Source organism: Microcaecilia unicolor, chromosome 3 (genome assembly GCF_901765095.1).
Source record: "Microcaecilia unicolor chromosome 3, aMicUni1.1, whole genome shotgun sequence".
Classification (NCBI taxonomy): domain Eukaryota; kingdom Metazoa; phylum Chordata; class Amphibia; order Gymnophiona; family Siphonopidae; genus Microcaecilia; species Microcaecilia unicolor.
The window spans coordinates 206,272,182-206,286,728 of NC_044033.1; the positions used below are offsets into that span (position 1 = coordinate 206,272,182).

General features: G+C 43.8%; 1 protein-coding gene across 1 annotated transcript; it reads right to left on the minus strand.

Annotated features, from left to right (window-relative positions):
- Positions 1 to 4,212: 4,212 nt before the first annotated feature.
- Positions 4,213 to 13,671, minus strand: LOC115464331 (DLA class II histocompatibility antigen, DR-1 beta chain-like; the record flags this gene model as incomplete). Its single annotated transcript, XM_030194719.1, has 4 exons — positions 4,213 to 4,248; positions 8,140 to 8,172; positions 11,494 to 11,607; positions 13,353 to 13,671. Coding segments are annotated over 4 exons (480 nt in total), but the record flags the coding sequence as incomplete, so codon positions are not given.
- Between the last annotated feature and the right edge of the window lie 876 nt (positions 13,672 to 14,547).

The window sequence follows — 14,547 nt, forward strand, 5'->3', positions numbered from 1 at the left end:
AAGGCACTATATATCCATTAAAGGCTTCTTATAAATTACATTACAGTTCCAAGCTGCCACTATGTCCCATGTATTCTAACCCTCCCCCATGTCCCCCCTACAGACCCCCCCTTTTCCCAACCCCCTCTTCCCTACTCCCCTCCTACTACATCACTCAAACTCTATTCCCCACCCACTCCTACTACCCCACTCCCCCCCCCTTTCAGAAGCTGTCAACACCTAGTACACCACCATCCTACCATGCTTATCTTTTAAAGATAAATTGCTTAACAATAGTTCTGCTATTTAATTTTTCAATTCTCAGTAGTCTGGGATGTACACCATCTGGTCCAGGCAATTTGCTACCCTGGTAAAGTGCATCTTCCATGTTTACAAAGATTTCATTCAATTTCTCTGACTTATCAGTATAAAATACTATTTCTGGCATCTCTCCATGATCTTTAGTGAACACAGAAGCAGAGTTAATTTAATCTCTCCTCTATAGTCTTGTCTTCCCTGAGTGCCCCTTTTATCCCTCAGTCAGCTAGCTGTCCAGCTGATTCTTTGCCCGCTTCTACTACTATGTGCTTTTGCTCCAATGCAATCTGTCTCTTTGCCTTCATTATCGGTGCTTTGCATTTGACTTGTCATTCCATATTGTTTCCTATTATTTTTAGTCAGGTCCTTCTTCTAGTTCCCATATCTTACCCCCCCCCCCCTTCCCCTTTTAATAGTGCAGTTCTAGTTTCTGATAGCCAGAGTACTGTGGTTTATATTGTCCTGGATAATGTTGGGCTACTTGATTTATGCCATAAACTGAACAACTATAAGAGTAAAAATAAAAATGGCATTTTAGTGATTTCAACACTCCAACGCAACACTGAACAGTTTGGAAACTACATCATCCACTCTCAAAACAGGCACCTCCAAACTACTACAACTCAAACAGGACTGCGGAAAGAAAGTGGGACACCCCAATCATACCAGTTAATACATGTAAGATATAGGTTCATTAATAGCTGGGAGTGCTAAGCTTATAATAAGAGGTTTTAAGCATGCACTAAAGCAGAGCCCAAGAGTGACCCGAGTAACAATCACACTCTGTGTGAGCTTCCCTGCCCATTGCGCAATAGCCAAGCGGGGGGAGTGAAATTTGTGGCCCTGTTTCTTTCACCCTTTGTGGCTGCACCACTCACAAAGCCCTGGCTGTGATCATTGCTATATTTCAAGTGGGAGAGCTGAGACCTTCACAGCACTCAACAGCAGCCAACTTCTACCATCCTGTCCCCACCCACTACCCCATATAAGCAGAGTCTCCCTTATCATTTCTCTGCCAGTTTGCTGAGCAGCTCTTCTGTTTTCTTCCATCACCACATAGCTCACAGTGAGTTTGAATGCTGTGGTCCTCTCTGTTTTGGGAGAATAGAGTGGGATTTTGGACAGGACATAGCTCAAACTTGCTGAGAGAAGCATGTTACAGATATTAAACAGAATAACTATTATGGAGGTATTACAGCAGCAAGTCTGAGGAAGAGATTGGGAAACAGAGAGTCATACTTAAGGTTGATGGAGGCCGTCACTTGACCCGGGCCTTGCAATGACAAATACTGCCCTTGAGACACAAGTGTCATTGCTCTGATGGTTATCACAGTAGTCATGTATAATCATCTAGATTTATGAATTGTATTGTCCTTGTTGCTCAATATGATTTAAACAATTCCACTAAAATGCTAAAAAGAAATTAATCCCATAAAACAGAACAAAAAAAGCTAGGGAGGAGGAGTAATTGATCCCGTAAGCATAGGCGCCCCGTATAAGAGGCTTGGGGAGGCTAAGCCTCCCCAGCCCAATCGTGGACTTCCCTTGGCTGCTCTTTAAAAGAGATGCTGCAGTGACCGGCGGTCTCTGCCTCTTCCCCCCTCCCGCGCGAGTCTTGCACCCCCCCCCTCGCTCTCACCCATCCATCCGTCCGTCTCCAGCCTGAGGCGTTCTCCCTCCGACACCGGCGAATCGGCAATGGCGATGCACATAGCCAGCCTTAATCTGCCTGCGTCGGAGCGTCTCCCTCAGACGCGTCCCGCCTCTGAGTAAGACAGGAAGTTGAATTAGAGGAGGCGGGACGCGTCTGAGGGAGACGCTCTGACGCAGGCAAATTAAGGCTGGCTATGTGCATCGCCGTCGCCGATTCACCGGCGTCGGAGGGAGAACGCCTCAGGCTTTAATAACGAGTGAAACATACTGGGCAAGAACTGGAGGAAAGTGGAAATGGGAGATCAGAGTGAGACATTCTGGATACAGAGGAAGGTGGGAGGAAAGATTGGGAAAAAGGAAGAAGGAAATGGAGATTGGAGGAGCATGCTGGATATTGTGGAAGGAGAGTTTGAGGGCATTCTGTGCACAGAGGAAAGGGGGAGGAGAGATTGGGGAACATTCTGGGCATGGACAGTGGAAAGGAAGATCGGGGAACATGGTGGAAGGGGAGATTGTGGGACATGCTGGGCATGGAGAAATGTGAGAAAGGAAATGGGGGGTTCATGCTGGGCATGGAGGAGGATAGAAAAAGGGCGATTAGGGTGACATGCTGGGCACAGAGGAGTGAAGGTGGGAGGAAAGATCAGGGGGTGGTGCTGGAGAGGAGGGAAGGTGGAAAGAGAAATCAGGGAGATGCTGGTTAGGAAGGAAGGTGGAAGAGAAAACCAGGAAGAGATGCTGGGCAAGAAGGAAGGGAGAAGAGAAAACTAGGAAGAGATGCAGGGCAAAAAGGAAGGGAAGAAAGGAGAGATGCTTGGCATCAATGGAAAGGAAAGAGGAGAGAGGGGAGATGTTAGAAATGGGTGGGGAAAGAGATGCAGAGCTACATAGAAGCGGTAAAAAGAGGGAGCTGGAAGACTGGAGGATGAGAAAGAGGGATAAAGTTTGAGAGGCAAAAAATGTATTGGGGGAAGATGAGCATGAAAAAAAATCGATATCTGAGTGGAAGAAATTGAGAAAATATAACATGGCAAATGAACAGGAGGCCCTGGACAGTGATCTAAGGGATACAGAGAGAGAATGAGACTACTATGCTTAGAAAAATAGCATTACCAGGCATAAAGGTAGAAAAATAATTTTATTTTCCATTTATTGATTGAAATTTGTCAGCTTTGGGAATTAAAATCTGCTATCTGTATATTTTGCACTGTACATAAGGAAGGTTGCTGGACATGGGTGGATGGAGGGGGGAGGAGGGTTGCTGGACATGGATGGAGGGGAGGGAAGAGTGAGGAAGGAGATGAGATGAGGGAAAAGGAAGAGAGAAAAACTGCACATGGAGGAAGAAAATAGGCAGAAGCTGTATCCACTGGACAGTCAAGTCTGTGGAGGACCCAGCTTTTACTTACGGATATAGGGCAAGAAATGAAGAAGAAAGGCGGAAAGTAAAGAAATAAATGGAAAGGAAGCCCTGGAAACGGAGTTAAGAGGACAGATAGCAGCAGAATCGGATACTGGGCCAGCATGATCAGAAAAAGAAAGTCACCAGACAACAAAGGTAGAAAAAAATCATTTTATTTTCATTATAGTGTTTGGAATATGTCCACTTTGAGAATTAGGTGCTCAACATTAAAAGTTTATATTTATTTACTTATTTATGGCATTTTATCCCACATTAAACATGAATTAGGATGTTTTGAGGCTCTACATGAGAATTGTGATATTATGATCCTTGTTTCATATTGTTGATGGTCTGCATTTTCCGTATGTGTGGTATATTGGTGTATTAGGTTCTGCCCAGTGTAATATTTATGGTACAGTAAGGTTCTGAGTGTGTTTTTCCACAAAGTTGTGCATAGTGTTTTGCAGTTGAGCGATTGTGGTTAGTATATGCTTTGAGCAACCACTTTATTCTTTGACATATGATACACAGCTAATATCTAAATTTAATAAAAGGTATTAATTGTGACTTTTATTTTTATTTTCTGTGTGTTAGACAATTATGGATTTAAGCTCCACCCCTGGCCTCACCCCTAACCCCGCCCCCTTTAGCCTCCCCAAACAGTTGGGTCACCGACCGCCTATGCCCGTAAGGGACTTTATTAATGTGAGTGGAATATTCTGGGCTGGCAGGTTCCTATAGATTGCAATAAAATAGAACAGAGTGTGCAGGTGGCCTCTTACAGTTGGGGTCAGTACGGTGGTCCTGGCTGCTGCTGCACTGATCCTTAGGGAGAAATATAATTTTTTTCTATTACAGATGCAGGATTCAACATCTTATAGATCAGTTCAGGAGACCTGTGGAGAAGAATGTGAGAAGTGTAAATGGGGAGGGGGAGGCCTGTCTCCAAAATGCTGAAATAGATCTTGGACTTATCTAGGTCTCTCCACTCTATCTATCCCAGTGCAGGGACAGGTCCGTTTGTCCCTTGCATCTTTCCCTCATGATCCATTTATGTCCCTGTCTCTCCTTGTCAATGTCTCTTATTATTATTAAAGCTTATTACCTTTAGATTGTAAGCTCTCTTGAGCAGGGACTGTCCTTCCCCTTGTCTAAACTTGTACAGCGCTGCATAACCCTGGCAGCGCTATAGAAATGCTAAGTAGTAGTAGTAGTCTTCCTTTCATGCCGTAAATCCTGATCAGGGCTGTTTTATGAAAGCTGCTTCAGAAATTAAAAGATGAGGATATATACTGGGCAGCGGCCACTGGATATGTATATTACGCAAGACCTCCCCCCACCCCCCACCAGGGAATTTATTTTTATTTTTGTTACATTTGAACCCCACGCTTTCCCACTCATGGCAGGCTCAATGCAGCAGGCAATGGAAGGTTAAGTGACTTGCCCAGAGTCACAAGGAGCTGCCTGTGCTGGGAATCAAACTCAGTTCCTCAGGACCAAAGTCCACCACCCTAACCACTAGGCCACTCCTCCCCTTTTTTTCCCAATCCTTGAGGACCACATATGAGTTGGATCTTCAAGATGTCCCTAACGATTGTGTATGATAGAGATTTGCATACATTGGAGGTAATATGCATATAAATCTCTCTCATACATATTTATTAACTCATACATGATCAAGGTTCATTTAATTCCACCATTGTTATCACATATCCTATATAATAATTCTCACCTCCAACAGGATGTGCTTGGGACCGTGCCTGCCGGAAGTGGTCTGCTAGGCAGGCAAGCACTGACCTCAGTGACATCAGTGACAGACAATTTGGCAAAGCAAAACAATCTGAGTGCTGGCCATTAGGACACAGGGTTGATAGGAGAGTTTTAAAAGACTGAAGGAACCGAAAGTGTTAAATGGGGGGAGGGGGGAGTTCTGAAGGACTGAAAGACATGAACATTTGGGAAAGGAAAACAATTTGAATGCTGGCCATTAGGACACAGAGTAGATAGGAGAGTTTTAAAAGACTGAAGGAAACGAAAGTGTTAAACTGGAGAAGGGGGGGGGGGGAGTTGTGAATGACTGAAAGACATGCAAATTTGGGACAGGAAAACAATCTCAATGCTGGCCATTAGGACACAGGGTTGATAGGAGAGTTTTAAAAGACTGAAGGAAATGAAAGTGTTAAACTGGAGAAGGTGGGGGAGTTGTGAATGACTGAAAGACATGCAAATTTGGGAGAGGAAAACAATCTCAATGCTGGCCATTAGCACACAGGGTACATAGGAGAGTTTTAAAAGACTGAAGGAACCAAAAGTGTTCAGGGGGGGGGGGGGGAGTTCTGAATGAATGAAAGAAATGAAAATTTACGAGAGGAACACAATCTGAATGCCGGACATTTGTACACAGGGTAGATAGGACACTTTTTTTAAAAAATTAAGAACGTGAAAGTATTACATCTTGGGGGAGGGGTGAGGAGGAAAGCGGTGGGGTATCCGGATACTGGGCGTTAGGGCCACGGGGGTACATAGACTTTTGAAAGCCTTAAGGAACCCAAAGTGTGGGAAGGAGGAGGAAAAGGAGGGGAGGGAACGGGGTGAGGGCATTAGGAACAGGGGAGGGGGCCCTGTCACACACTCTCATTCTCACACACACACTGTCACACAGACAGTCTCACTCTGTCACACACCCGCACATTCACTCTGGCTCTCTCTCTCAAACATACACACTCCCAGGAAAACCTTGCTAGCGCCCGTTTCATTCGTTCCAGAAACAGGCCTTTTTTACTAGTAAATGTATATTTTCTTACATAACTATGCAAGTAATAATCTTAGTTATAATTTTATTGTACTATAAATGTCAAATACAAAACCATCTCTTTATTAAACAACAAAACACAGTTTCCCTAATCCAGTTACACATCTTATAATTTAGGACACATCCCAATGTCACTTGCGGATTCCAAACTGATAATGGTTCAATCTTTATAACACCTCTCTCAAACTGCATCTCTATTGCTAATTCATTTGTAGTAACAATGTTGAAACTTCCTTGTAAGCCACAGTCATCGATCTTCAACTGTGATAATGTCTCCTCTATTCCTTGCCAACTTTCAGTTTCCACAATGTCACTTTCCATACTCTAAACAGGGCCACCAAGAGGGGGGGCAGGCGAGGGGCGCCACTGCCCTGGTCTGCTCACTTCCAAAATCTTTCACCTGAACTTGTGATTTTCCTATTTCCGCTGCCCTCCCCTTTTCATGCAAAGGAGCAGTATTAATTGAGGCAGGCACGCTCTTCAAGTTACATGAGAATACAACCAGATTGCTATTTATGCTTCAGTTTGGGACTAGCTCCTCAGTCAGGGTGAGTTTCAGAGCTTGAAACAGCATTCAAATTAAAGAGAACCTGAAATTTTAAAAGTGCTAAAAATAAGTTTTAAAAGTATTTGCCTTAAATCTAATTGCAGAATTCAGGTGCTGGGAGTCTGTACTTGGTTGTCATATGCTCAGATTTGTTTAAATCATATGCAAATTAGTCCGGTGTTTTTCACAAAACATTCCCATGAGTGTCTGTATGTTAATCTGCATTTAAATAGAGCTCTCTGATTGGATGATCAGCTTCTGTTAAGAAATCTGCCCGGGAAGTGAACAGAGTCCTTTGCCAAGAGAGACATCCAGCTGTGACTTCCTGTATTTGTTGACTGAAGTTATAAAAGAGTGCCTGATTGTGGTAAATGAGAAAATATAAGTGAAAAGAGATTGGTGGCGATTGAAGTTTCTCTAGTGAGAAAAGTATCTGAATATTTCAGGATTACTTGAAGTTTATGACGAATAGAAAAGGGTGAATTTCAGTTTAAGAGTGTTTAAATCCTATAAGCTATATAAAGGCTAGGTAGATTTAAGTGACTGTAAGCAAGGAAACCTTAATATTTGATCTGAAATAAATATTTGATCTGAGATAGTTGATCAGAGATAAATGTTTGATCTGAATTATATCCTTCGGTGCAAAGGAGATTAGAATGCAATAGAGTATTTCTTTCTGTTTACCAGTACAGTCAAATAATTCCATTCCACTTAAATAATTTTTTGTTATATATATGAGGGAGTAGTATCTGGATTTATTGTAAATCAAATTGATTCCATTCACAGGAATTCATATTCACCTTCATGCATTCATCCGATATTATCTTTTAAGGATGAAGTTTTATTTTATGTTCACTCTGTCTCTTGTGAGCTGAGCACAGTTAGTTTCCTCGGCTGGCACGACTACATATTAGAGGTATTTTGATACTGTGTGAAGTTTTACCACAGACGGGTGACATATATAAAACATTCTCCTTGGATAGGATGTGATATGTGAAAATACATTTTGCTTTAATGAAATTGCTAAACTTTAGAGTCAGAGACTTATCAATGAGGGATACATACAGTGCTATTTTTTCCTGTGGTCCGGCTTACTTGCCTGCTCCCTTCTGTTCCTGCTCTGCTGGACGGGGGGGGGGGGGGGGGGGGGGGGGGGGCGCCAACCGATAGTTTGCAGGGGGGCACCAGAGACCCTAGGCACGGCCCTGAAAATAATCATATCTTTTAGGGATATCCTGACAACTTGATCAGTTTAAAGGCATGAAGACCAGTAATGAATAGCACTAGTATAAAGTGTCCCCTGGGAAATAATCTGCAAAGGTCACCCTCCTTTCTTCTCTTGACTAGAGTACACTATCAGCTCTCTGCAGCTGAAGGGAAACCTTCAAGCACAGTCACTCTCACTTTCCACATGGATTAAGCATTTACCTTCACTGGGAGGAATCTGAACTCGAGGTGTACCTGCAAAAAACAAACAATCCACAGTCACTGCATTTGTTCACTAGCAACAATAGCAAAAAGGGACTCTTCTATTTCTTGGTGCAAAGAAAGAGAAATCTGAACTGCATGTGTACAAATTTACACACACTTCCAGGAAGTGTTCTTGGCCAATCAGCAAACTCCTTCATTCCCCACTGATGTCATGTGCAGTGATGACCTCATGAAGTTCTAACTAATCACAGCAAGACTTTAACAAAGCCTGATAGTACCACAACATGCACTAGTATCATGAACTTCAACTAAAAGGACCGATTGCAGGGTTGACTCCACTATTAGGCAAGACAAAAAGGTCACCTAGGGCAACAGTTTCTGGAGGATAGCAAAGAGCAACTCCAGTCAAAGCAAAATAGATCCTGATAGCCACAAAACCTCAAAGAATCATCAACACACACTTTTACCTGCAGGAAGGGTGAGCAATTTCACCATAGCTCATTTAACTGGGTAAATAACTTTTAGAAATTGTGCTCCGATTACTGTCACCACTGTAAGGGATTTGTGATGGTGACAAAGGAGTACGTGTAACAGAGCTCTGAGAACTCTTCACTGCAAACCAGTGGAAAAGTAGCTCTGAAAATTTTATAGAATGGGATGAAACTTGGCATGCGGGAGAAAACTGGTGAAAAGACACATCAAGTTAGAAAATGAGCCAGATTAGACTAGGAGTTCCAGAGAAATAACCCTCCTCCCCCACTTGCCCAATGCAGTTCCAGCTTCTGCCACCAGAAACATAGTGAAGCACTATGGTATGCCTATGCATACCAACTGGGTGACATTATTTATTTATTTGCAGCATTTATATCCCGCTCTTTCCCGCTCGATAGCAGGTTCAGTGCGGCTTACAATGTATGGGTACAATATCTGACTGAGTGTGGTCACCTTTAGCAGTGAAAGTGATAGGAGAGGTGACGTTATCTGGCTGTGAGTTGGTCACTTTTAGCAGTGATGGTGAAAATGATAGGAGAGGTGACGTTATCTGGCCGTGAGTGTGCTCACCTTTAGCAGTGATGGTGAAAGTGATAGGAGAAGTGACATTATCTGGCTGTGAGTGTGGTCACCTTTAGCAGTGATGGTGAAAATGATAGAAGAGGTGAAATTATCTGGCTGTGAGTGTGGTCACCTTTTACTCCTTGAAGGAGTAAACAAACATGTGGACAAAGGGGAGCTGGTTGATATTGTGTATCTTGATTTTCAAAAGGCGTTTGACAAGGTACCTCATGAAAGGCTACAGAGGAAATTGGAGGATCATGGGATAGGAGGAAATGTCCTATTGTGGATTAAAAACTGGCTGAAGGATAGGAAACAGAGAGTGGGGTTAAATGGGCAGTATTCACAATGGAGAAGGGTAGCTAGTGGGGTTCCTCAGGGGTCTGTGCTAGGACCGCTGCTTTTTAATATATTTATAAATGATTTAGAGATGGGAGTAACTAGCGAGGTAATTAAATTTGCTGATGACACAAAGTTATTCAAAGTCGTTAACACGAGACAAGAGACTGGGAGACTGGGCGACTAAATGGCAGATGACGTTTAATGTGAGCAAGTGCAAGGTGATGCATGTAGGAAAAAAGAACCCGAATTATAGCTACGTCATGCAAGGTTCCACGTTAGGAGTTACGGACCAAGAAAGGGATCTGGGTGTCATCGTCGATAATACACTGAAACCTTCTGCTCAGTGTGCTGCTGCGGCTAGGAAAGCGAATAGAATGTTGGGTATTATTAGGAAAGGTATGGAAAACAGGTGTGAGGATGTTATAATGCCGTTATATCGCTCCATGGTGCGACCGCACCTTGAGTATTGTGTTCAATTCTGGTCACCGCATCTCAAGAAAGATATAGCGGAATTGGAAAAGGTGCAGCAAAGGGCGACTAAAATGATAGCGGGGATGGGATGACTTCCCTATGAAGAAAGACTAAGGAGGCTAGGGCTTTTCAGCTTGGAGAAGAGACGGCTGAGGGGAGACATGATAGAGGCATATAAAATAATGAGTGGAGTGGAACAGGTGGATGTGAAGCATCTGTTCACGCTTTCCAAAAATACTAGGACTAGGGGGCATGCGATGAAACTACAGTGTAGTAAATTTAACACAAATCGGAGAACATTTTTCTTCACCCAACACGTAATTAAACTCTGGAATTCGTTGCCGGAGAACGTAGTGAAGGCGGTTAGCTTAGCAGAGTTTAAAAAGGGGTTAGACGGTTTCCTAAAGGACAAGTCCATAAACCGCTACTAAATGAACTTGGGAAAAATCCACAATTCCAGGAATAACATGTATAGAATGTTTGTACGTTTGGGAAGCTTGCCAGGTGCCCTTGGCCTGGATTGGCCGCTGTTGTGGACAGGATGCTGGGCTCGATGGACCCTTGGTCTTTTCCCAGTGTGGCATTACTTATGTACTAGGTGGATGGGAAGCGTCTGTTCACACTTTCCAAAAATACTAGGACGAGGGGGCATGCGATGAAACTACAGTGTAGTAAATTTAAAACAAATCGGAGAAAATGTTTCTTCACCCAATGTGTAATTAAATTCTGGAATTCGTTGCCGGAGAATGTGGTGAAGGTGGTTAGCTTGGCAGAGTTTAAACAGGGGTTAGACGGTTTCCTAAAGGGCAAGTCCATAAACCGCTACTAAATGGACTTGGGAAAAATCCACAATTCCAGGAATAATATGTATAGAATGTTTGTACGTTTGGGAAGCTTGCCAGGTTCCCTTGGCCTGGATTGGCCGCTGTCGTGGACAGGATGCTGGGCTCGATGGACCTTTGGTCTTTTCACAATGTGGCATTACTTATGTACTTATGATGATGAAAATGATAGGAGAGGTGAGCTTTTCTGGCTGTGAGTATGGTCACCTTTAGCAGTGATGGTGAAAGTGATAGGAGAGGTGAACTTATCTGGCTGTGAGTGTGGCCACCTTTAGCAGTGATGGTGAAAGTGATAGTGATAGTAGGTGATGTTATCTGGCTGTGAGTGTGGTCACCTTTACCTTTAGCAGTGATGGTGACAGTGATAGGAGAGGTGACATTATCTGACTGCGAGTGTGGCCACCTTTAGCAGTGATGGTGAAAGTGATAAGAGAGGTGACATTATCTGACTGTGAGTGTGGCCACCATTAGAAGTGATGGTGAAAGTGATAGAGGTGAAATTATCTGTCTGTGAGTGTGGTCACCTTTAGCAGTGATGGTGAAAGTGATAGTAAGTGATGTTATCTGGCTGTGAGTGTGGTCACCTTTACCTTTAGCAGTGATGGTGACAGTAATAGGAAAGGTGACATTATGATCATTTTACCTTTCTTATTCTTCAGGTAAATGATGAGTCCCACCATGATGAAAATGGCCCCCAGCACGAACCCCACGATCCCTGTCAGCTGCTTGCTCTTTGCGGACTCTGAGATTTCAAATTCTGTATAAAGCACAGACAACTAATATGAGCCTGGAGATAAAACACAACCACCAGTCAGGAAAACTCTGAACTCAGCCCCCCCAATCCCCCTGAGTTCTACAGATCATGTGCCAATCTTTGATTTATATGGGCAAAAGTCATTTAACTGGCTAACATTTCTGTAGTGCAAAATTAGCTGTCTGAATATTGCCTATTTTTCCAGCAAGTCCCTGCTGAGAGGTGAGACCATAAGGGAGTATATGGAACATGACGATGAGGGAGAGGGAGGGGATGGAATATTATAGGATGTCTTGTAGAAAATAGTTAGGGGAGTTTTGTGAAATGAGAGCCACGAAAAAGAAGGTTCCAGGCTTCTGGCTTTGCTAGAGCAGATAAAACAGCTGGAAAAAATGACACAGAAAACCAGATACAGTGGTAAACGAGTAATCAATAGAAATAGAATAAAAGAAAACATAGAAAAGAAAATAAGATGATACCTTTTTTATTGGACTAAATACATTTTTTGATTAGCTTTCGAAGGTAACCCTTCTTCATCAGATCAGTGGTAAACGAGAAAAACACCACAATGGCGTTGATTATAGAGGTATTGGTCTCAAGCAATTATTCAGTGAATTGTGTGGAAAGAGGGGAGATCCTCAAGTAAACAATGCAGTCTGAGACCAAAAAAATGCGACACAAAGATGCTGAAATATTTCTCATCGTTTTGGGTGTCACATGCTTGATCAAAAAGAGCTTCCAAGTGTACCTGGATAAGTTGCCTATACATGTTACATCTTATGAACTTCGAGCGTAGGCAGTAAATCTGACAGACTGAGATCATCCTCCGCATACCCTGGCTTAGGTTCACTGAGTCTCAGCAGAAATTCTTTGAGTTAGGGAATAAAGCTGGTGAAGATGCTACCTCAAAAGTTAAGGGCAAGGGTATAGCTGACAGAAGACCAAGCCTTTCTTGCAGTTCAAAGTGCACAGTACGCTTTTGCCAGGATGGGCAGGAGATTTCAGGAAGAATGTTGGCAAAACAACTGACTGGTTAAAGTAGAATTCCGACACTTTCTTAGGAAGGAACTTAGGATGGGTGTGAAGAACCACAATGTTATGATGAAACCTTGTGTAAGGTGAATCAGCTACTAGGGCCTGAAGCTCACAGTCAAGAGAGATTCCTCAGACAGAAGTTCAGTCTCAGCTAAATTCTTTGAGTTAGAGAATAAGATGGAGAAGAACCTAGAAAGTTAAGGGTGAGAGCGTAAACTAAGATGAAGCAGAAAATGAAGGGGGAAAGAGATGTCGTGGACATACAGACGGGGCAATAAAAACTCAATTTATGCACTTTTATAAGAGATTAAATTCCAGAGAAGGACAAGCACAGACAGAGGTAATGGAAGAATATATTAAGGGAGTTTTGATGCTGAAGTTATCAGAGGGAAGCTTGTGAGAGGCTGAGGACCAGAACGGTATCTGTGAAGTGTGTATAAACCAACAACGTAACAAAAAAATTCACGGCATCGGGGTTGAGTGGGCATATGGGAAAGTTCTATAGGAAATTTGAGGGGGTGGGGGAGATGGGAAAACTAGGAGACCCCCCCCCCCAGCAAGCCTAAAGATGTAGGTTGCTAAAGGGGACAGCTACCAGGTCAGAGTGGTTACAAGGCACCTAATCCCACCGTTTGGAAACAGATCCAACCCTGAAGCCCTCTGTCCTAACAGAAGGACCCTGCAGGTGAGATAGAAAGCAGGGAGTCTCTTACCCCAATCCACCCTGAGGGGCTTCTGCAGGCTGCTGTGCTCCACCTCACAGGTGTAGGTGTCTCCGTGCTCCGGGACCGTCTCCAGTATGGCATCCACCTGATAGGTCCAGTCTCCATTCTGTAAGAGCTCTGCGAACACCACACTGCTGTCCTCCACCCCGTTCTTCAGCCACTTCACCTGAATCTCAGAGGGGAAGAATCCACTGACAAAGCAAACCAACAGGCTCTGGTGCTCCAGTCTGAAGGACTTGGTAGGGATGATTGTAATGGTAGGAGGGACTAGAAAACAAACAGAAACCTGGTTATCGTCTGGGGGCAATGTATAAATTCATCACAGTACTGGGAGAGGGAGGAGGCAGCACTGGGGTTCAGGGACACTTTCACTTGTTCAATCCCCCACCCACCACCACCACCACAAAAAAAAAAAAACAGCTGGGCAGAGCTAATGGCAGTACATTGCCATGTGGAAGAAGCCTGGTTCAATTCTTGAGTGGGGTTTGGGGTGCTCTGGAGGCAACACTCACAACCCCTTGGGATAGGGGCAGAACTCATAGTCACTGATTAAAAACATGAGTCCTTATTACAGGCTGAGTTTTAGCGGTAGAGTCGGAGAGGTGTGGAAGGAAAGCCCATGAGGGTGGTTCTTAGCCCTGGTTCCCAAGTCCACTGCCAGGTCAACCAGTGCCTCAAATAGGCCAGGGGACAGAGCCAACTGTGTGTGTATGGGGAGGGAGTCCCTCAGATGAGGTGGACACCTCTGTGATACAGCAACAAGGCAGCAGCCATGTTAAATCTCCAGAAAGTTCCTGTTACAGTGACAGGAGGGAGTGCCCCCTTATGGGTGTGGCACACCAAGCAGTTATTGAGCTGGAGACCTAAAGATTGAGGGGAAACTGCAGGGTCAGAAGACTATTTAAAAAAACAAGTCAGTAAAGAGCTGCAGAGAAACTGATATTGAGACAAGACAAAAAAAATCCCTTATGACTCTTGATTGGACTCTTTTCTGCATGAAGTCCAATGCAACCATCCGATGCAGCAGCCTATGAGTGGACATATCTGTGGTGGGCCAGAAGGAACAGTGCCCCAACCCTGCCCCCCCCCCCCAACCTCTTCAGTATTAGGCGGCCTCCTGGGGCTGAATGAATTAAGAACCTGAAGCCACCAGGCACAGGTCTCATCCAGAACTAAAGTGCCA